Source organism: Archocentrus centrarchus, unplaced genomic scaffold (assembly GCF_007364275.1).
Source record: "Archocentrus centrarchus isolate MPI-CPG fArcCen1 unplaced genomic scaffold, fArcCen1 scaffold_48_ctg1, whole genome shotgun sequence".
NCBI classification, from domain to species: Eukaryota; Metazoa; Chordata; class Actinopteri; order Cichliformes; family Cichlidae; genus Archocentrus; species Archocentrus centrarchus.
Window position 1 is genome coordinate 1,099,414 of NW_022060272.1, and position 22,962 is coordinate 1,122,375.

A 22,962-nucleotide genomic window follows, 5' to 3' on the forward strand; every position below is an offset into this window, starting at 1 on the left:
TTGATACAAAAAACTGAATTTATTCCCAGATCAGTGACTGCAGATGCTTCCAAAGAGCGTGGGATCATTGAATGGTCTGATGAATATGAAAAAGGACAAAACTAATGCAAAGGGCTTCACAGTGTCCAGAGTTCCTCCCAACAACACAGTTTCTGTGCGATGTGTCGGCAGCACAAAAACAACAGATGACAAAATATCCTTTTGGATGAGGCAATAAGCTTAACTAAATTCTACTCAATATTATTTTTATGTCTTCATATGCTCATTGGTGTAGCCATCCACCACAGTCCCAGCTTCTCAAGGGGCCCTGCTTTAGATTGTGGGGTATCTTAAAGAAGCAACGAGGTTGTTGCATAAAAACACTTTATCCTGACACGCTGGTTCTTCCTGTTAACCTGTGAACTACCTGCATAGAATCTTTAATTAAAGGAAGCAATAAATGTTAAAAATTGATTTAATACTTGAAGCAATTGGCAGTATTACAGTCAAAACATTTAGAGACACTGCAAACAGAATGCTGCACTGTTACATCATCAAAATCTCACTTCATTACTTATTGCCTTAATTTTGCTGTTGTGAAAGACATCCAAACTCAAACAGAGCAGGAAGAAATTCTTTCTCCAGTGGTGGTCCTCTCCCATTTGGAAAAATGACGCATGGTTACGGAATGCAAATTTAACCGTTATATAAACTACGGAAAAAAACACACGCGTGCTGTTTCCTGAACCAAAACAGGATAAAGAGGAGACAAAGAATGAACCGCTGGCCTTGACATTTATTCTCTAGTTATTTCCTGCAGTGTGGATGGATTGATAGATTTTGAAAAAGAAAGAAAAAAAAAATCAGTTGCCATTTTGGTTCATCTGAAGATATTCATTGTGTAATTTTTCTTGGGCCTCGTAGAGCTTGCGCAGCTTCTTGGCTTGTCCTTTGCTGAGCTCCTTCCCTTCGACATCGTGAGTGGGAAAACCCTGTTAACAGCAACAAACCCAAAGCTATCAGTATAAAATCATAAATGTGAAAAATACAGGTCATTTGCTTTTATATAGGACCTTTTTGGGTTTACTGACACACACACACACACACAAAATATGGCCAAAGTTTCAAATAACGACATCAGTGTCTGTACAGTGATCCCTGTGAGCTAGGCTTCTCCTGCTCGTGGATGTGTATGACATCACTGAGCACAGACGTGACCGTCTCAGGCACACGTGTAGTTGTGCGCACAGACGCCCCATGCTTGTTTCTGAAACTTGATGCGGTTACTGGTTGGTGCCGTTGGCCCCATGCCCAACCCACACACTGGAGTACCAGGTGCTGACTTTCACCTGGTCTCTACCTTCTGACAGGCCCAGCTTTGATAGACCGGGGTCTTAAGCCCTCGTCTGAGACGAGCCATCTCTCCATGACATGGCACCAGCATCAGGTTCCCTTTAAATATTTCTTATGAAAAGTGTGGGAAGTAGAAGAGGAATTTACCATTTCATCAAATTTGGAATATTTGTCTGTTTCAGTACGAAACATTTCATTTGCAGGGATCTTCATCTTGGCCAGTTTCGCCACCTGGAACAGTAAAAGAAATGTGAAGATCTTCCTGATAATACAAACTTAGAAGGATGACTATAGCTGTCTACATAAAACCACCAGACTGACCTCTTGCTCTTGCTTCTTCCTGGCAGCCTCTTCCTTCTTCATTTTCTTCTCTTCTTCCACCTATGAAATATCAAACAAATTTTAATATTAGACAAAGATAACCTGAGTAAATTCAGAATGCAGTTTTTAAATGATGGTTTCATTCATTAAGGGAAAAAAAGCTCTCCAAACCTATCTGGCCTTGTGTGAAAAATTAATAGACATAAATAAATAAACCTAAAAACTGGTTGGGCCACCCTTGGCAGCAAGAACTGCAATCAAGCATCTGTTATAATCGTCAGTTTGTCACATCACTGTGGAGGAATTTTGACCCACTCTTCTGGCAGTAATCAGGCCCACACCAGGTTTTTTCTTGTTAAAAGGGGAGTTTTTATTAATATGAATCGGTCCCTCTGTCCATGTGTGAATGATGGACTTTAATAGACAGATGAAGCCACCAATGATAGAGTTGCATCTTGCACTTCAGTTGCATATTGGTTAGGTTTATGCAATGACTACTGTGTAGTTTAGGAAAAGACCATGATTTAGTTTACACATGCCGGTAAGACTTTCTGCCAAGTGCCTGGGTGCAAATGACATTGTTGGACTCTTTGGGTCTTCTCTCAGCCATGCTGAGTTCACTATGCAACAACATATGGGCCATTCCACTGTGGGTGCACCTAATACTTACTGTCGCTTACTAAATCATGGCTCTTAATAGCATCTGCCTGAAAAGAAACCCCATCTTGGGAAGTATTTGGCACTTCTCAAGTTCTGCCTTTCAATCCATTATTATAAAAGGAAAAAACAAAAACAGAACCAAAAACTCCATCATATGAATTTTCTATTTAAATGTCACCCTGAGCATTATTTAGACTTCATAGTTCATGCAGAGTGTATTTAAAGTTATAGATTCTAGCATACACGGGATTTTGAAAATGACATCCTGAAGGACACTTTGATGGCAAATACTTGGCCTTGATCATACCACTCATTGTAGCTAATGCCATTCCAAATGTGAATCTTCTTCCAGATACAGCAGATCTAATGTGTGCACAATTGTTGTTTCTGAATGATGAGCAGCAAAATCTTTATTCTGCTGGTAGGCTGTGCTGGACATTTGAAAATACATATTACACAAAAGAGTTATTGCAGAATTATTGTGTTATGACCGCACAAATGAGGATTTAGAATCAACATCAGCCCAGAATTTTTGTTTGAACAAACTAGCTGCTACACATCAAAGTTCCTGTCCTTATATCCACGGACTCTTACATGTTATGGGGCTCTGTCCTTCAGTTTCGGGGGGGCTCAGCAAAGGACAATCTGGCTTGTTGCTGACGACCTTAAACTGGGACAGTTGTCTCCTGTCAATTTTAAGTCTACACTTCCATGCTTTAAGTAGCTAAACTGTTCCAGACATGAGCTCAGAGTACGATTAGGTCTTCTCTTACCTTCTTCTTCTCCTCTCTTTCCTTCAGTAATGTCTCCTTGTCCACTAGTTTCACCACAGTGGGCAGACCTGCAATACAACCACAACTGATATAACTGACTTTGTTGTCTCACATCAGTTTCTTCTCATTTTTTCATATTTTCTAACCCGCTTTCCTTTGTTCACATTCTTGCTAAAAGGCCACTGCCATCACAATTATATCAGGCACATGTTTTTTTTTTTTTTGAGGGGGGGGGGGGGGGGGGGGGGGTGTCTTACATAATGGCACAGTTTGCACTGAGTACTGTAAACCTTAGTAATCAGTATTAGTAAACCTTTAACCTATTAAAATCAGGTCTTAAAGCGGCTTATTTTAACTGAACAACCAAAAACTGAGCTGTCTGAGTACGCTTGTCTCTACAACACCAAACAGACTTTATTTTTCCTTCAGAGGCCAAATCCCTAAAGTTTAAAAGCTGCCTTTACCTTCATGATCTTCCAATCGCACTCCGAGCTCTGGTAACAGGTCATCACGGACAACGTCACAGAGCTGCAGCAACTCTGTCACTGGATGATATAAAATGTTAAATACGAGTTTTAGTTACATGCATAATGTTAATATACTAGGAGACATGTTTCTGCTCTCTCTGATTCAACATGGTGATATTCTGAGCTGAAGTTTAATGCAGTTCGATTTAAAATACACATCCTTACCTTTCTGCTCTCGAGCAATTTTGCGGACGCGCTCTCTGAAATCTGACAGCACTGTGAGGTACGGCAGCACTGTGCTCTCCAGCTGCCGAGAGTTAACAGGAATGTGTTTAAAAAGAAAAGAAATTAATACACACACACACACACACACACACACACACACACACACACACACACACACACACACACACACACACACACACACACACACACACACTCAAAAGCAAAAAACAGAAACAACACAGTCAAAACACTAAAATCTTAGTGTTTAGTAATCGGTAATTATCCCATACTGATTATTACGGGATAGACACAACTAAAGCAAAATAATGAAAGCCAGTTCACTTACATCAACGCTTTGACCTTGTCCACCCACGGGAAAACCTATTGGGTCCGATCCTTCAACTGCACCAAAGATCTAGACAACAATGAAATTATGATGTTAGAGGATTTATCACACACCTGCTTCAATTATACATTACAGTGATTTGAAGAAGTAAACACACTGAAATATGCAATGAAACCTCCACAAATGAAGCTTAATCTATAAAAAACTATACTCGCATTGATGAGCATATTAAAACTAAACTGATACACAAAAATCAAACAGTGGGTTCTTCTCTGAAAATAAAATTCATACACTGGATTGCTTCAATTGTTTTTAGGCCAATGTTGGACCAATGTTACTGTTGTTAGCAAGAACACTGCACCTTAATGGATTTAAGTCCAACTTCAGCTCCCCTCTTGTGTTTGCTAGACATTTTCCTAATTCCAGCCTTGTTATAAATGGTTTAGAGGTATAAACATGGTCAGCAAGAAGGGCAAGATGTGCACAGCAAGTCCCTGACTGGCACTGAACTGCAGACATTGTATTTATCTGCCCTACAAAGGCAAAAGGCAGCAACTCCACATTTGATCAAAACTTTTTCATATAACCTGTCAAGTTTACATACACATTTTGATTTTGCCCAGTAATGAGAGTAATGCAGGAGTTGAGGATCAAAGTGTATAATAGCCATCTTTATTTCACTTTTATCTATGGATCATTTTTTAATAACAAACTTGATCAGAACCCTCTGTGGTAACATGCAGCTGAGTCACAAGAGCAACAAACCGACAGAAACCAATGCAGCAGTATTTTTTCCTCCATACAGTATTAAGTGTCAAAATGCTCTGCAAAATGAATTATTCTGATTTTATTAAGAGCTGTTAAATGGTAAAGACAGCAAAAGATTGTGCTTACCTTCAGCATGTTGGTGAGATATGTAGCAATACTTTCCATTAGCATGCGGTTGGGCCTCAGTTTTGCGTTCTTCCTGCTGGCAATGTAACTGTTGGTGTGGCTGACTAACATTCTCATCTCCTCCATGGCAGTACGGGTGTCCACGTTGTCACACAGAGCCTCATGGACGGCAGACTTCCTGTCGCAGAAACTACACAACACAATTCAGCTTTTAGGCATCAACTTGTTCCCTTTGTTTCTGATTCAAATGCAGCATGTGCACGGGCAGTAAACAGCTCCAGGTTCACTTAGGACTGTTGTTTTTTTATTTATTTATTACACACACACACACACACACACACACACACACACACACACACACACACACACACACACACACCCCGATCAGGCATAACATTATGACCACCTGCCTAATATTGTGTTGGTCCACCTTTTGGTGCCAAAACAACTCTGACCCATCGAGGCATGGACTCCTCTAGACCCCTGAAGGTGTGCTGTGGTATCTGCACCAAGATGTTAGCAACAGACCTTTAAGTCCTGTAAGCTATGAGGTGGAGCCTCCATGGATTGGACTTGTTTGTCCAGCACACCCCACAGACGCTCAATTGGATTGAGATCCGGGGAATTTGGAGGCCAGGTCAACACCTCAAACTCATTGTTGTGCTCCTCAAACATTCCTGAATCATTTTTGCCTTGTGGCAGGGAGCATTATCCTGCTGAAAGAGGCCACAGCCATCAGGGAATACAGTTTCCATGAAAGGGTGAACATGGCCTACAACAATGCTATGTAGGTGGCATGTGTTACAGATACATCCACAAGCCTCCACATGTGTCAGTGAGCCTTGGCCATCCATGACCCTGTCGCTGGTTCACCGCTGTTCCTTTCTTGGAGCACTTGATAAATACTGACCACTGCAGACCAGGAACACCCCACAAGAGCTGCAGTTTTGGAGATGCTCTAACCCAGCCATCCCAATGTGTCCCTTTTGAAACTCACTCAAATCCTTACACCTGCCCACTTTTCCTACTTCTGACACATTAACTTTGAGGATAAAAAAGTTCACTTGCTCCCTGATACACCCCACCCACTAACAGGTGACATGATGAAGAGAATGAGTGTTATTCACTCCAGTCAGTGGTCATAATGTCATGTCTGATTGATGTAGTTCTAAAACTGACTTACACCCATCGACTGGGTGTAAGTTGGAAATGCTGCTAAAATGCTCAATTTCAGAGACGTACCTGGCAAGTTTAAAACCTGGTACAGCCAAGTCCTTTTTTGTATTTATCGCTCATTTTTCTTTTCATAACTACAGACAGCATAAACATCACCATAGCTTCTGGGTTGGGAAAATGAAGCCAGTGCTTAAGTGCCTTAACCCCGCATTCTATCTGCCACCAGATGTTGACAGCTGTGATCACCAAAAGACTTCCAGTCCAATAGAACTCTATGGAAAAATAACTTTCTGACTTGACCTCTGTAAACATTTTACTGGTGAGTCTCAGGGCTCAGTTCCATCTTGGTCATACTATACTGCAAAATGGAGATTTATATCTGGTGTGCTCATTGGCTAATAGCTTATGATTGACAAGTTGTTAGCCAATGAGCAAGTAGTTTCACAGTCGACCAATGGATGACATCACAGTATCCTGTAGAAAGAAGTAATTTAGCAAATTCATAGAATTTAAAACCAGCCAAGTTGCTGGTTTGATTGACAGCAATAACTGTCTACTAGCCTCACATCAGGTAGTAGGAGTCACTGAACTGGACCTCCTGTTTCTGATGTCTGGGCCTTGAAGTTTGTAAAATTCTAGAATTTTATTAGTCTATTATTTAGCACTATTGTAGTTACTTTTATTTTTATTGAGTTAAAAACATAGATGCCTGTGCAGTGCTCAATATTTAGTGGCACCGTTTCTGCAGAGATTAAACACTTTTAAGCCTTTTTGTTTTAGTAAAGGACATTTTTTTATGACATTTAAAAGTGGACATTTGAAACTGGATGAGTTGATCTTGTTGTAAAAAAAAAAAAATATGGAGGATTCTTTAACATTAAGAAATTGGACATTTTGCATCATATGTTCATGAAGCTGGGAGACGACATCTTGATGGAAAAAAAAATAAAATCTAATCTGGGTCCAGATATTGCTCTGGACTGAGGGACTCACTTCATGCATGGTGTGGAGAGAATCTTTAGCTTGGTGGAGGTACAGAGTCTCAGACTAGTCATTTAATCTAATGTGTCGCCTTCTCACCTGTTGTTAAGCTCCACCTCTGCTGTCTCCCACTTTTCAAACTGACCAGTGATATCAGTAGGAGCACGCAGAATGTCTTTCACGTTGAGGAAGAACTCCTGTCAAATGAAAAAGGGACAAAAAGAGCAGATCAACACAAAACAGAGACAGACCTCAAGATTCAACACCTTAACCTCTGAAAGCATCTTCCCTCTTGCTTTCACTTACATTCATGAACTTCTCATACTGGACGGCTGACTCCATTGTGTTAGAAGAGTAGTCCAGAGTGTCTTTCCAGGAATGCATCAAGAAAGCAAGACGGAGCTGACGAGCTGCATGGACATAAACAGCGAGACTTTTAAATAGTTCTAATCCAACTGAAGATAGTGACTGAACTTGGTGTACATTATTGATAATGTGTGAAAGATATTTCATTTCTTTTCAGACACAAAATAAGTGACAACCTTCAGTTCAATGTAAAGCAATGGGTTTTTGTTATTTAGTAGTTTGCTATTAAAATGTTGATTCTGGCTTTGTTCAGGCATGACCGTTTGTGCAGTACACGATGCCTCGTGTCTGGTTTTAAAATAAAATGGAAAACATTTCTAATCTCCCACAGCCTGGGCCAGCGGCAGTTAACACTTTTTCAAACTGAAGCCTTAAGTGATCAAAGTGTATGCTCTAATGGTGCAATAAGATGTGAAGAGTCATTTGTCTACAACATGAAATGCATATGCAGGAACACACGGATCACCTGTGTTCTTTGCTAAGGCGTCCTTAATTGTGATGAAATTCTTCAGGGATTTTGACATCTTGCAGCCTGAGATCGTCAGGTGTCCGGTGTGCAGAAAGTAACGGACCCAGTAATCGTTCTCAAAGAATGCCTGTCAGGAGCACAACCAACAGTAGCCAAAATATGTTTTACCCTTCATTACTGGAAATGGCTTTAAATACATTTCAGAATGTTTTTAACGCGTGTGTCAGACATTTAAATGAGAAACAGGAACAAATACTTTCTGCATCCTTTACCTCTGACTGAGCCAGCTCATTGTCATGATGAGGGAATCGAAGATCAAAACCTCCACCATGGATGTCCATCGACTCCCCCAAGATAGAGCCAGCCATGGCTGAACATTCAATATGCCACCCGGGTCTTCCCTGTTACAATGATGACACTGATGAGGCACTTAAGTAAAAACACTTTGGAATTTCTCAGAGCCTAATTTCACATTTTCACTTGTCTGAGCAACACTTCAAAGTCAAAGATATTAACACAAACAAATGACAGCCACAATATCTGAGAATACCTTAAGTCAGTGGTTCCCAAAGTGTGGAAATCGGCCCCCTGGTGGGTTGTGAAGGTACTACGGGGGGCCACAGTAATAACAGGAAATTCAGTTTGAAATTACTCACAAGTATGCATAGTTACATATTTATATAAATATATGTATTTATATAAAAAGTGAATTAAAACTACTAATAGGAGGTGTTAGTTTGTGATATTGGTCATTACTCTGACCTAAATTTATCGCTCTAGTATTGAAGTTTGTGTCCCAGTGGCATTAGCACTTTGTATACGACTGGGTAGTATTTGCAATTTATAGCCAATAAATTATGTGTTTTTAATCAAATTTTCATCACTTTCTCTTGTATTTTGATGAGAGTGAAGTCAGGCTTCAAGCCAGCAAAATGTCACAGGCCGGTGCTATCGGACAACCGGGAGGGAGGGGGGCCCCATGGGATTATCAGGTTTTTAAGTGAGCCGCAGCACTCTGGACTTTGGGAACCACTGCCTTAACTGACTGACTCAACTATCATTCACATCTAAACATTGTTAACATCAAAGCTGCCATGATAACTTCAGTAGAAACCCTTCCTGTTAAAGTAGCTGTATGATCTTCATCCAGCAAATATCATTCCCCCCTTCCTACTATAGAGAAAAGAAAATCTATAAATTAAAGGATGATGACGTATTCTTGAAAGTCTTTGAAAAACATGATGGATTTCAGTTCAAATATGTATGCTCACCTTCCCCCATGGAGAGTCCCATGAAGGCTCTCCCGGCTTGGAGGCTTTCCACAAGGCAAAGTCATTCTGTGACTTTTTCTCACTTAACCTTTCTGCAGAGATGCTCAGATCTCCTACAGAGACAGGAAAATAACGAAAAGGTTAAAAATTTAAACATACAAAAATATCTTAAAGAATCCAGTGCATCGTGGTTGTTTTGCCATTTTTCACAGCTCTCTTCTGATTCAGGACGTTTCTAGAGCCTCAGTTATGGACATCTTGCTCTACAGGACCAGGACCTCATGATGCCCTGCTGCACCTCTGCCAACCAACATCCTTCCAGCACGTTAACATCTGCAAGCATCTCCTCTGACGGGGCTCTGTCAGTACGCTGGAAGGGTCATGCTCTTGGTTGGGTGGCTACCTTGAGTTTAATTACTGATTTGCTGTGTGATCTTTTGTTTTGGTGCATGAACCTTAAATCACAGGTATGTCTACATTATGCGGCTGGCATTACTGAATCCCTGCTGTGTGGTGCTTGTTTTAGTTTTACAAACTCAGGAAGTGTACCTTCTCCCTCTTGTAAAGCTTTCTGATCACCGACTGCCTCTGGCACCAGTTTGGCATATGAATGCTCTGGACTGGAATCAAACTTCGATGTGTCAAAGTACACTGAACCGTTTGACTCATACCTGCAAACACCAGAGACACAAATAACTAACAACACAGCTACACGTGATTAGTTTGATAAAACACAAATTGTAAACAGTGGTAGCTTCTTCCTCACCCGTAACCATTTGAGACAATCTTCTTCACAAACTCCACGATCTCGGGCACGTATTCACTGACTCGAGTGAGGACATCAGGGGGAAGAACCTGCAGGTTAGCATGACAATTTACTGTGAAATCCATTAATAGCAGGATGATAATGATTTCAAATCCCATTTTAACACTGTGCGTTGCAGCACCATTCTACTTTTTAAATACATTTTATGGCATAGCTCCTATATTCTTTGTATGCATTAACATCAATGTTACATCTGCTACATACTGCACTATAAAGCAAAAAGTATACATTTCAGGTGCAGCACTGCAGTTCCAGTGAAGTGAAACCTTCATGCATGCAATAATATTTTAGACAGCAGTGTGTGGCTCCAGCTTTGCAACAACAGTTTGGAGAGAACAGTTTCAGACAAATATTTTTTCAGAAAACCGGACTGGACTTTGTTTACTTTACCGACCCAGTTGGTAAAGTAAACAAAGGGCCACACGTTGAAGAAATAAAAGTGAAACATTACACACAACAATAGCACTCAACAATGTGAACCTCCATAGATTTTGGGAGACATGACAGTGCTTTACAACAATTCATTTATTCAGCTGATTTTTTGTTTGTTATATTTACCATTGGTGTACATGTCCACATTAGTTCATTAAGAAAATAGTTTCAAACCCCCATGAATCGCCATCTTATTGTAGTGGAGGGGGTTTGTGTGTGGCCTAGTGATCCCAGGGGCTATGTTGTCTGTGGGTGTGATTTGTGTATATTGCCGTATAGTGCATAAGCTCAGGCAGAGGAGAAATGTTCAGCAGCTGTACTTTTAAGAATGACAGGACAAAGATGATGAAATGCTTTTGTTTTTTAATCATTTTCACTTTCCATACTTACATTCAGGGCTTCCATATCTTTATGATACTCTGATTCCCAGTATTTAGGAAGAATGGAGAAGATGGAATTCTCTGTGACCTGACTTCCAAACTGTTTGTCTAACCAGTCAGCCAGCAAGTCCTTGGAATTCTCCAACAACACCTTGGGGAAAAAAGACAATTCAATCAGGCCTATTGTGCTCATTTCTAGCCCCATAGTTTTATTCTTGGATGCTATCACAGCAGCTTTGCATGAATCACTGTTCAAAATCATCCTTATTTAAATTGTACTGGGTCTTGGTCATCCACTCAACTGCTGTCTGTAACAATCTACATCTATTGCTACTACTACAACAATCTACTACTGCACTTGGTTTGATCAGCAGGTGGGCGGGGCTCCTATGTTCACAGCTAGAGGTGCGTGCCTGAAATGATCATATCAGTGCTTTCCAGTTGAAGCTGGAATTTCAAAATCAGATTTTCCAGATGAAATTTTTGACTACGATGCCCCTCAAATCACATTTCCGATTTGAAAACTCAGAGCAGCCACACTAACCCCAACTTAGCCATCCAATTCTGGTCATGTTTATATTAAACATCCACAATTGTAGCTACGCATGTGACACAAAATATGGAACAGCAGAATAGGTTGCCTTAAAAAAAAAAAAAAAAAAAAAGGCTTTGAAATTAGCTGCCACCATGTCCGCGTAGTCTCACCTGTGCCAGAGGTTGCACCACTTCATCCAATTCTTTGCTCTCCATTGCTGCCTGAAGGGGCTGCAGACTGGCTGTAACAGCAGCGTCCAGCCTTTCCAGCATCTGCTTCTTGTCTGGGTCTGTGGTGGAAGCTAAGTGGGCCTGAAAAATCTGACAATGGCAGAACAAACACACAAGGATCCACATAAAAACGCAGAAATATAAAAAAACCTTTCAGCTTGTCTGAGGATTTTAGACAGAGCTGCACTTAAACTCCTACTAGTTGTGCTACAGAGGATACTGATGCTTGTTTCTATAGACTCTCATGTTTGTGCATGCTGTACGTAACCAGCCTCTACTTCCCAAACACTTTTTCAGATGTAACCTATCAGGAAACCATTGGAGACTGCCCACAGAGCTGAGTTGTGGTTGTAGGTGGTTGTATAAACTCAGTGAGATGAATAGTTAACATTTTATGTGGTACAATGTCACAGTGAATGGAATGTGTGTAAATTAAACCTTCAAGAGCAATAAAACCATTTTTTTTTTTGCTGCCCAAAAGAATTCATTTAAAAACAAAAAAGAAAAAAAAAATCATTTTATTCTGTGTCACCAATAAAAACCCAGAGCAGCACATGGTGCAAGGAGAATGAAAGCAAAGACAGAAAATATAAATTTTATGTACATCATCTCTGTTCAGACATACATTTAGAAGTAATTTAAGTAGGTGAACTATATCCAGGGCTTATTAAGTCTTTTGTCTCACCGTTCTGGCACTGAGCACATCCTGCAGTATTTGAGCAGCTTGTGGTTTTTTCTCCTTGTACTGGTCCAGAAGGTAATTCTGTCGGGCTCTTTTAATGATCTGAAAGAAAAAGATCCCAAAATAGCCACATGCTGTCACACAGGAGATGTCTTTTTCAGGGACGGTCTTGCTTCCTCCAAAAAAAAAAAAAAAATCTGCACATATTCAAGCAGCACTGCTCCACAGTAAAAGTCTGGGTGCGAAACTGGCCTTCCTGCAGCACAGACCCATCACCCACTGAAAACACGCAGCCCATTACAAAATGACAAATACAAATACAAAGGAGCCCACAATCTGATGCTGATGCTAACAGCCACGCCCACTTGCTAACTGAAGTAATAGTGAGCCATTCTGATAGCGACCCGGTGAGATTCACTGCTGGCTGGAACACTGGACAGGTCGCTACATTTATGTTTGTTCCATGTGATCAAGAGACCATTTTCTTAGGCATAAAAATGGTTTTGTAACTGAAATACATTTAAATAACTTTTAGTAACCACTGGCCTTTTGTAAGTGAATGAAATCCACGTATATTATGGTTTTTGCAGGAAATGTGGGGGCGTGTTTAGCAAGATCATAAAATTACTGTCAGCAACCAGTGCGCCCCTCAGCCCCCTGGCAGCAGAATCTTTAGGTGGCACGAATCCCCTGAAGTACAGGCTCTACAACACAATTACAGGTCTCAGTAGATTTTAATGGGGCACATATGAGCCTCAGCGGCTTTATTCACTACATCAATTCAAAAGTAAATGGCCAAGAAAGAACCAGGAATGAGAAAGAAATACTAAAATCATAATAAATATGAACCACCGAGAACACTGTCACTTTCTGCATTTGGTATTATCATATTAAGAACTAAGTCATGTGAGATTTGTAGTAGATGCATATATGGCATCGATTTGAAAATCCTACGTCACATCCTTCATGTTATCGTGTTCACAAGATTTTCAGAAAACTTGACCTTTGACCTTAAGGTCAAAGTCACTGAGATTCAAACTCATCCGAGTTTTTAGTTGATGCATCTATGGTATGGATTTGAATATCATAGGTCACATCGTTCACAAAGTTGCCCGTCCGACGGGGTGATGACAACACCCGAGCAGCCTTTTTAGGCTGAGGGATAAAAAAGTAAAAAAAAAGAAGAATAAATGTGTTTTTATAAAGTATACTCACTTTGTCATCTATGTCTGTAATGTTCATGCAGTAGAGGACATCATACTTGAAGTAGTCCCTTAGTATCCTTCGCAGAATATCAAAAGATATGTAGGATCTGGAAAAAGCAAATTCTTCATTAAACTGTTTTTGCAATCGAAGAAATATAACAGTCTCGCTATATAAAAGGTCATTTTCAATCCAATGTTTACATTCCTTTCATCACTGAAAGCTTACCTGGCATGTCCCATGTGAGAGGCATCGTACACTGTAGGGCCACAGCAGTACCATGTTACATTATTCCCTTTCTGAGGAACAAACAGCTCCTGCAGCATGGAGGTGATAAACATAAATACTTTGCTTAAAAAAGAAGCATGTTTATCTTACTGGAGGGAGCAGCAGTTTTAAATGCAGTGTGACAGAAACAAGGACTGAAGTCTGTGTTTTCACAGACTATTTCTGAGATAGTACAGGAAGCTGCTCCACGGCAGGAACAGCAGCCAAACCCTCAAATAACCCTCAGTTAAAGGAACTCAAACAAAACACGGTCATGTTTGAAGACGCCTGAGCCAAAAAACGATCTTGCAAATATGAAGTGAAACCTCTTTTTCATTTTAACTTTATTTTTTTCCTTATTAGTAGAAACAAAATCACACAGTCAACACTCTTTAGCCTCAATACAATCACCAAAATAAAAAGACTAAAACCAAAAGAGTTACTGTATATTTTTAGTTTTGTACACAATACTGTTTTAGTTTTTGTCTTTTCCCCAAACTAATATTTGTAGCATGAATCTTCTTCTGGTAGTTTCAGCCTCACATAAGTGGAAATACATTTATTCCAGTTTCAAACAGTTTGCATCCAGCTCTTTGGCTACGTTCACACTGCAGCCTGAAGTGACCCAATTTCAATTTTTTGTGAAATCCGATGTTTTTTGCGTGGTCGTTCACATTTCCAAATATATGCGACTTGGATGTGATCTGTGTGAACAGCAGTGTGCGACCTGGCCGTACACACTCAGGTCGCATTTGAAAAGATCGGATACGTATCGGATTTAGGACCACATATCCAAGTGGCCTGGGTCGCATTTGAAAAAATCCGATCTGTGTTGTCTCTGGAGCTTGAAAAAGGCGACTGGACTTCTTTTTGTTTCTTGAAGACGTTTCACCTCTCATCCGAAAGGCTTCTTCAGTTCTCAACCAAATGGTGGAGAGACCCAGGTATTTAAACCCCTGTGGGCGTAGTCCCCTGGAGGTGGTTATGACCCTCTATTGATCATGTGCGTGAACACATGTGCCCAGGTGTGAAGGGGGCGTGGGTCCGATCTGTGTTGTTCAGACTGGCATGAAAAGATCGGACACAGGTCTCATGAGGGCGAAAAAAATCAGATTTGGGTCACTTCAGGCTGCAGTGTGAACGTAGCCTTTGACTCGTAGTGTAGGGTGTAGATTAATTGCCAAATGACCCACCATTCAACAGTTGTGTGGTAAATGACAAATGGCTATTTTAAAGATGCGCAACTATGTTTAAATTATGGTGCTATATCTAATGCAGTTATTTCATGAGGACATCTTTTCCCAGCAACACAAGCACCGGCATGAGTTTGATATTTGTCTCTACCTTCGCTCTCGTCAGGCTGTTGTAGAGTCGAAGCTGCGGTACGTCTGTTCCTGCTGGTGGAGACCAAGGAGGCTGGACCCGCTTTCCCTTCACTGGAGAAAAAGGAAGATGTAAAAATTTATTTTTTGACATAAGCCAATGTGTTCTACCTACGTGTAAGATATTAATATATATGCTTTGGTGACCTCATGTGCTATTTTGGTTGATGAATTAGCAACCCATAAGAAAGTAACTCGGGGTTCGTCTGGGATTCACGTACAGCCACAGAAACTACTACACATTTGTTTAATCACTTCCAAGTTTATATGAAAGCATGACAGGTTTTAAATATTCTCCTGGTCCATCAGTCAGTGAAAAACAAGCTTTATAGGTTATATTTTTACATTCTCTCTTCATTTGGTCCATAAAATACCAGAAAATGTCAATACATTTGAATTTCTTTTTCTCTTTAACCAACAGATAAAAGCATTATGATACAAATATCTATTGTAATGTTTAGTGCACTGCTGAGGCTGCGTGATAATTGAAAAGGAGTTAGAATATTTTAGAAAGTTCTGCTGAAGTAAGGGTTTAACAATAAACATGCTCATTGGGGTGGCTCTAGCATAGGAGGTAGAGCAGGTCACCTGCTGATCGGAAGGTCAGCGGTTCGATTCCTGGCTACTCCAGGCTGCGTGCCAATGTATCCTTGGGCAAGATATTTAACCCCAAATTGCTCTCCGATGCAACCGTTGGAGTGTGAATGTTAGATAATTAAAGCACTTAGCTTAGTTAATCATGGCTTATACAACAATGTAAATGTGTTGTATAAGCCCTTTGAGTGCTCAGACTGAGTAGAAAAGTGCTATATCAGGACTAGTCCATTTACCACCATCCCATTCTTATCAAAGGAGCAGATTAAAGTTTCTTCTTCTCCAGTGTCAAACAAACAAAAAAAAAAAGTTTCATGTTCTATTCATAATTTTGCCTTCAGTTTGAATGGTGCTCCATTTCTGTCGCTGTGACTGCCTGCTGAGCTTAAATTCCCAGTCACATACAGTACCAGTCAAAAGTTTGGACACTCATCCATTCATATCAATGGTACTGGTACTATATTTGCTCAAGGGCAGGTATAACATCCACACGTCTCATCAGAAAGAGTGGACCGTGCAGTGAAAAAAACGTGAAAACATTTTGGATCTTGGTACAGCATATTAGCAGTTAGACATGCACGCAAGGATCCGCATAAGGAGAAAGCACATAATAGTGTTCAGAATACACAATCTAAAAACAGCATCATACCCCATATGATTAGCAAAAAAAAAAAAAATCTTTAAAGTGGACCCATCATGCTATTTTCTATCCCGTTATAATGGTGGAAACTTTTATTAAACATGGCCAGAATTTCAAATAATGAGGTGAGTACATAAGTAAGCAAGTAATCCCTGTGAATTTAAAGCTCAGGCTTCATACTGCTCCAACCACAGGTTTTCCAGAGTGATGTCACTGTGAGAGCTGTGTTGAGAATGTAACTAAGCACAGAAGCTCCACCCAACTGTCGATCAAACCATGGACAGGATAAACAAATGGATGTAGCCACTGTGACATCAAGCACCAGTAAGTAAAGTCCCATCATGAAGCCTCGAGTGATGTCGCTGTGAGGTCGCCGTGAGGTCGCCATCTAACGAGAGGCGGCTCTGACTGAAACAGCCGGTGAATCTTAAAATAGCATCATTTACCAAATGGACTTAATGTTCTTTTCAAATGAACCTGAAAGTAAGCCCATGAACTTTCCCACACTCTTCTATAGAACAGGAAGTCTTTCTGCAAACACAGGTATCGCCCCCTCGTGGCCATTAAAAGAATACAGTTTTAAAGCTTTTCCAGTTTGACTTCATTTAACAGACCCCGAAGCCAATCAGAAGAAAGCTGGCTCATAGGGTGGGTGCCCTTAAAGGGTAGGAGCTTGTTTCAGCCAGACGAACTGACTGAATGCAAGTGGAAAGTTAAAGTGAAGGGAATAAAGGAAACAGACGTCCTAAGACGGGCACAATGTTAGACAATAAGGATTTTTTTTTTAACAAAAAACAATTCACTGGAGTCCCAGAATAAAAATATGGAGAAGAAAATAAGCATAATAGGTCAAATTTAAGAATTCATTTTTTTTAGTAAGAGTTTCACAGCAAATTCATGAACTCCCACTCACTTCATCCACATACGTGCCACCATCAGGAGTCATTAAGTCGTAACTCTGGTAAAACAACAGGGAGGCTGTTAAGAGCACCTCCAAAATCATATACTCATATCTATATCATTCTCAGAAAAGTACACTGTTGTACTTGTATGATGTTGTCTGTCCGTTTCATCATGTAAATCAAGCGTCCCCTTCACACCTTCAATTGGTCCAAAATGCTGCTGCTAACCTTCTTGCTAGGAGGGGTGGGGGTACCAGCTTTCTCATCCACCTCGCACATTTTTAAAATGAAAACTCATTTTTATTCTTTGCCTTTGAACTCACAGTGAGAGTTGTGGGCATTCAGGCTGTTGGATGGTCTCTTATATTTCTGTGATCCTTTACATAGTTGACCTCGCCCACCCACAGGAGGACGCAGGCTGCCTTTGGTCTGTTTTGAACCAGATTTAGTGAAACTCTGTGCAAATTTTCCTTAAAACTTATTTCATTTTCTAGGTCAAAGGTCAAGGTCACAGTGAATTTTTCATCTATCTTGATGAAATTTGGCACGCAGGTGTAAACAATCACTGCTGATCATTCATTGTCTTTTCCCATTTTTCTTTAAATGCTCACAATACTCACAAAGTGAACTATAATCCTTACACAAAAATCAAACACTGAATCACATCTATCCACACTGTATGCCACTGTCTGTTCATGTGGATCTCACTTTTAATATATAAAATCACATTTTACAGTTTTTTTAAGCCAATAAAATTAATTTGGAGTCTTTATAATCTTGTAATTTATCAGCACATAGAGGTGGGGTGGGGGAATACTGAGTGCCATTCTAGTTATCAATGTGTGTGCATTAGGGTTTAATATTTTTCCCGAAAATGACATGAATCAAATCCCGGGAAATGACGAGCCATTGACGAGCCGGGAAAAAGTTTATTTATTTTTTTATTTTAATTAGGCCTTCTGTAGCCTGTGTCGGCCTTAACCTATTCTGATATTGTAGAGGTAGCTTTCCAGCTATGTCCTGTTATGCCCAGTAGGGGGCAACGTCGGCTTGATTAATGCAATAAAACCTACATCTCGACATTTGAGTGCTCGAGCTATGCGGTGTTGTATCGTTCCTCAACACTCCCTTAACAAATATAATTCGAATATTCCTCCATTGTACATGGAATTATACCAAGATATTTTACAACTGCTGGTGCAAAACAATACGGTTCATCTCCACAGCATTGATAAAGGCTCAGCCACGCTGTCGTGGCGACATCTGTTGCGCTATATCTCCACCAGTGGAACGCTGTAATAGTCATTGAAAAGTTAACTACCGTACTACACTATAATATGACATAACACAGGGCCTTGAGTAATGCACTACGACTTGGTCATTGCCATTCTGGCAACAGCAAATTTATAACACCGTGTCTGAGGGTTAAAGTAGGTTCGCTGTGAATCGTCTTTTGAAAAACTGGCCAATCATTATAGCCTAAAAAAATATACATTTTACTCAACTCCATTTTAAAAGCGAAATATGTTAAAGCAATCTATTTCATGATAATTTCTTCACACATTAGGCCCATATCCTAATTCATGATTGTTAGTAAGCGGCTGCAAACGAGGAAAAGAAACACTCGAAGTTAAACAGATATTTCTTTATTGTTCAGGGCAGGCATAATTTATAGGCTATATAATGCAATATAACAATATATAATAATTATATTAAATTATATAATACAAAATACCTTAGGCTAAACACATTGCCTATGATTTCAACAAATTAAAGAGGAAAAAAGTACAACTGTGTAATACCTCTATTAAAGCGCTTGAGATGAAGGCTGAAGCCTTAAACGGAGGCTGAACGTGCCTGAAATGAAGAGTAAAGCTTTTCGCATTAAACGAACCCTTCTCTCAATATTTCCTTAAATTTAACTTTCTGAAGCTTTCTTTTCTTTCTGAAAGTCAAATCGACGCGCGCGACTTTTTTCCCGGTTTCCCGACTAACGTTTCCCGGGAAACGGGAAATGGTTCTGATTGCATTTCCCGGGAATCCCGGATCCCGGGATTAAACCCTAGTGTGCATGGATTGTGTGTTGTGTAACCCTCCCTCTCATGTACAGCACTTTGGTCAAATTTGTTGTTGTAAATGTGCTTTATGAATAAAACTGGACTGGACTTGGCTGCTTTACTTCTCTGGTATCCTCCACTGCACTGACAAAACAGTCTTCAGCTATTTAAAAATCAATAAATAAACATTTAATGTTCTTTCATCAATTCTTCCATTACTTTTCCTGATGTTTTAAGTTTTTGTTACAGGTCCTTATTAATATTATGACATTTATCCAGGTATCGTATCAAAGCATCATGTTGGTAAATGCCTGCAAAGGAACTGTTGGTTCATGCATCGAGTCAGTGTATGCAAAGGGGGCAGGTTACAGCCTCAGACTGCCTCCGGGGCAGCAGGTGTGGGAGCACATCTAGCCTGTTCATGCCTTCAGCTTTCTACTCACTGCTGCTCTCTAGGTTGAAGTCCTGTTGCAGGGCTGCTAGGTGTCTGTACCAGCGCAGAGCGTGGACATGTTGTGGATCTGGGGGTCTGTGGAGCAGCTTAAAGGCTTTCTGGTCGACCTGGGTGGGGCTGAACCCAGCCAGGTAGCTGCGTGAGGTTAGGTAGTCATTCAGGGCCACTGCCAGTGCAGCTTCCTCACTTATCTGTAGCAAGAAGCCATACTCAAAGGCTGCAGAAACAAGAGGGCAAATGTGCGCAAATAATTACCAACTTACTCCACTGGAGAGCAGGATAACCACGACACTTTGGTCAGAGCCAAGAACTGCTGTATGAGCTAGAGAGTCAGCACACTTCCAACTTAAACTGCACTTATGAGTTAAATGAAGCTAATCATGACATTTCAGAGGTGTTCAGCTGCACACGGGCTAGCAGAGTTCATGCTGTGTAGCGCTGGTCTATAGTCATTCACTGAGCAATTAAGTAAAAAAGATGCTTAATGCTGCAAATGCTAAGCAGTCCTGATCAGTAAACTAAGAAATTCAAATGTGTCCGACTCTGATTTATGTTTTTGTCCACGCACAGAAAGAATTGACAAATTGAACACAGTGCTGACAGAACTGAAGCCCACTGACTGACTGACTGCAGTAACAACATGAGCACCTGAGAGTGACACAAGTGTGACAGGATGACACACAAACTGACTGCAGGTCAGCTCAGAGTAGGACAGCAACAATTTCTGAGCTTTTTCTTCAGTTCAAAATAAATACAGTGTTACATGATAGGGAATTATCAGTATGTTTATAAAGTCCATTTTCACTCGCTCACTGTAAATCAACAACATTAATAAGCAATTACGAGCCCTGATAATAAGACAACAGTCATTTCAACGCTGGCCATCGACAAACATGTGAAACAAAGTGACACCGTTAAATGAGCGATGAGAGACAAACCGAAAATACACTTAAATCAAACACAGTTCAACAAAAACTCACCATGGCTGGAAACCCACCGCGCGCACACGCACACACACACACACACACACACACACACACACACACACACACACACACACACACACACACGATAACTGCAGCCTGTGTCCCGGAAAAATAACATTTCAGGTTATTAAATTACCAAACTGACAGATTACAGGAAGATTACCGCTGACAGCTCATTAAAGCGGAGCTGAGGCTGTCCTGTGGCTCTGCCGGGCTTTAAGCACCGGCTGCATGTTATGTTATATGTCATATGTGTGTACCGGGCTCCTTGAGCGGAGCACAGCTCCGTGAGTTAGGCAGCCTCAGCCTGTTTGTGTCAGAAAACGGTAAATTGTACCGGCGCGGCTTTTGAGGCTTTCAGACTAACGCAGCGCGGTGTGTTAGGGTTACCGTACCTGCTTCTCCTGAAGCCGACATCGCTGCAGTGCTGCACGGCAGGACGCTGATGCAACACTAACGTGTCCGGAAGAAGAACGGCACAAACAGGAACAGGAACCAAAGTGTTTGACCCGAGAGCCGGGGGACGTAAATGACTGCGCACTGTTGTGAGTATCACAATTCAAGCTTCTTGGATTGTGGTTTTGTGAACGGGTGACACCGGCAGACTCACTTACAGACAAATGCGAGAAGCTGTTAATATGATGAGCTGCTCAGTTGGCCGTCAGGACATGTATGAGGACAGAGAGACAGTGAAAGGTGTGTGGCAGTAGTGGCAGATAGATGAAGGTGGGAGCCACTTCCTGTTTGTGATGGTGCCTGGGGTCAGGCTGGAGGAACAAAGGAAACCCTCAGAGGAGGTCCATGGATGTAGTGAAGGAGGACAAGCAGAGGGTTGTTGGGTTGTAACTGGGGTAGAACAGCAACACCCCATCTATATATGTCCCCTAGGCAGAGGTGCCTATGTATCCAAGACTAGTTAAGCTTGCTGTGGGATACTTGTGCAGCCCTGCCTCCTCAGTACAATGTGAAAGGGTTTTCTCAAAAGCCGGAGAGGTTATTTCCAAAAAGAGAAACCGACTGAGTCCAAGCACAGTGGAAAAAATGTCATATCTTAATAAAAAATTAATAAAGGCACCATCACCACAGTATTCATAAACACAATTGCTGCCCCATCTTTTGAAAACACTGCAACAGTTTTGAGATAAACATCTCGGGTCCTATTGGATTTATTTTAACACTGAATGAAATCACAGACAAGATTTTTTGACATTGATAAACCTTTGTTACCATCACCCACAGATTTGATAAATGAATGAATGAACCACACAAAATCAAGTTAAGGTGTTTTTATTTCAGTTCTCTGCAGTGATTATTCCCATGCTGAAGCCAAGAGGCCTTCACAAATCTCTGAAATGACAATAAAGGTTTTGACCAGTGGGGGGACATATTTAACCTTTAAGGCTGGAAGGACCTTAAAATACCTGTTCGTTGTTTGAGTTGTTGGTCCTCTTTCTTATGAATGCTTTCGATGTGCTGTTCAGTTTCCCTTTGACATGGTACATTTAGCTATATGTGTGTGATATTTTCCTAAAATTATTATCAGAATCCGAACATGTAGTTGTCTTTGACACGGTGGAAACCAAACAGCGCATCTGCACCAATCCTCAATTTAACAGAACAGGTCACTTCTGACCAGAAGGTGGCATTAGAGTGACAGCAGGTGTGTTACTGTTTCAGGTTCAGACTCACACAAAGAACACTTCACACATGTATCTGTCCTAAATTTTAACAAGCAATGCTTGGCAGGAGAATATCAGCTTATATAACGCTTCCCTCTCTGTGTGTCCGCAGGTGTCTGTATGGGAGCTTCCGCACATCAAACCACCGACAAGACCAGACCAGTACTGAACCACAGCGGGGGCAGTGGTGATATCTTTTTGAAAAAAATTAATATTACTGTCGTTATTTTTGGATGTGACAGAAAACATATACAAAAAACATATATCTGATGTCAGTGTGGGGTCAAAGGAAGCTACACAAACTGTTTTTTTCAGCACCGCTCAGTGAAGTCAGGATACCAGAGGGAACAACATCAGCAAATTCTTCTGGGGTAACAGAAATGTCTGAAGAAACTCAGCATCATTTAAAAGATTTCCATTTTCGTTTAGTAA

General features: G+C 40.7%; 1 protein-coding gene across 2 annotated transcripts; it reads right to left on the reverse strand.

Moving 5' to 3' along the window:
• Window positions 1–440: 440 nt before the first annotated feature.
• cars1 (cysteinyl-tRNA synthetase 1) lies at window positions 441–21,329 on the reverse strand. Of its 2 annotated transcripts, XM_030725193.1 has the most exons (23): window positions 21,247–21,327; window positions 19,855–20,082; window positions 15,181–15,272; window positions 13,798–13,886; window positions 13,582–13,678; window positions 12,370–12,468; window positions 11,625–11,774; window positions 10,930–11,070; window positions 10,048–10,136; window positions 9,831–9,952; window positions 9,282–9,394; window positions 8,283–8,411; window positions 8,008–8,137; window positions 7,482–7,585; window positions 7,275–7,372; window positions 5,019–5,208; window positions 4,125–4,193; window positions 3,779–3,860; window positions 3,551–3,631; window positions 3,087–3,154; window positions 1,654–1,713; window positions 1,480–1,563; window positions 441–971 (listed from the first exon to the last, which is right to left on the reverse strand). In XM_030725193.1, the coding sequence occupies exons 1-23, from the start codon at window positions 21,266–21,268 to the stop codon at window positions 843–845; spliced, it is 2,466 nt and encodes an 821-aa protein (XP_030581053.1). In that variant the 5' UTR covers window positions 21,269–21,327; the 3' UTR covers window positions 441–842. The 2 variants fall into 2 exon arrangements, with proteins under 2 accessions (XP_030581053.1, XP_030581054.1); XM_030725194.1 differs by lacking the exon at window positions 19,855–20,082 and having other exon boundaries at window positions 21,247–21,329.
• Between the last annotated feature and the right edge of the window lie 1,633 nt (window positions 21,330–22,962).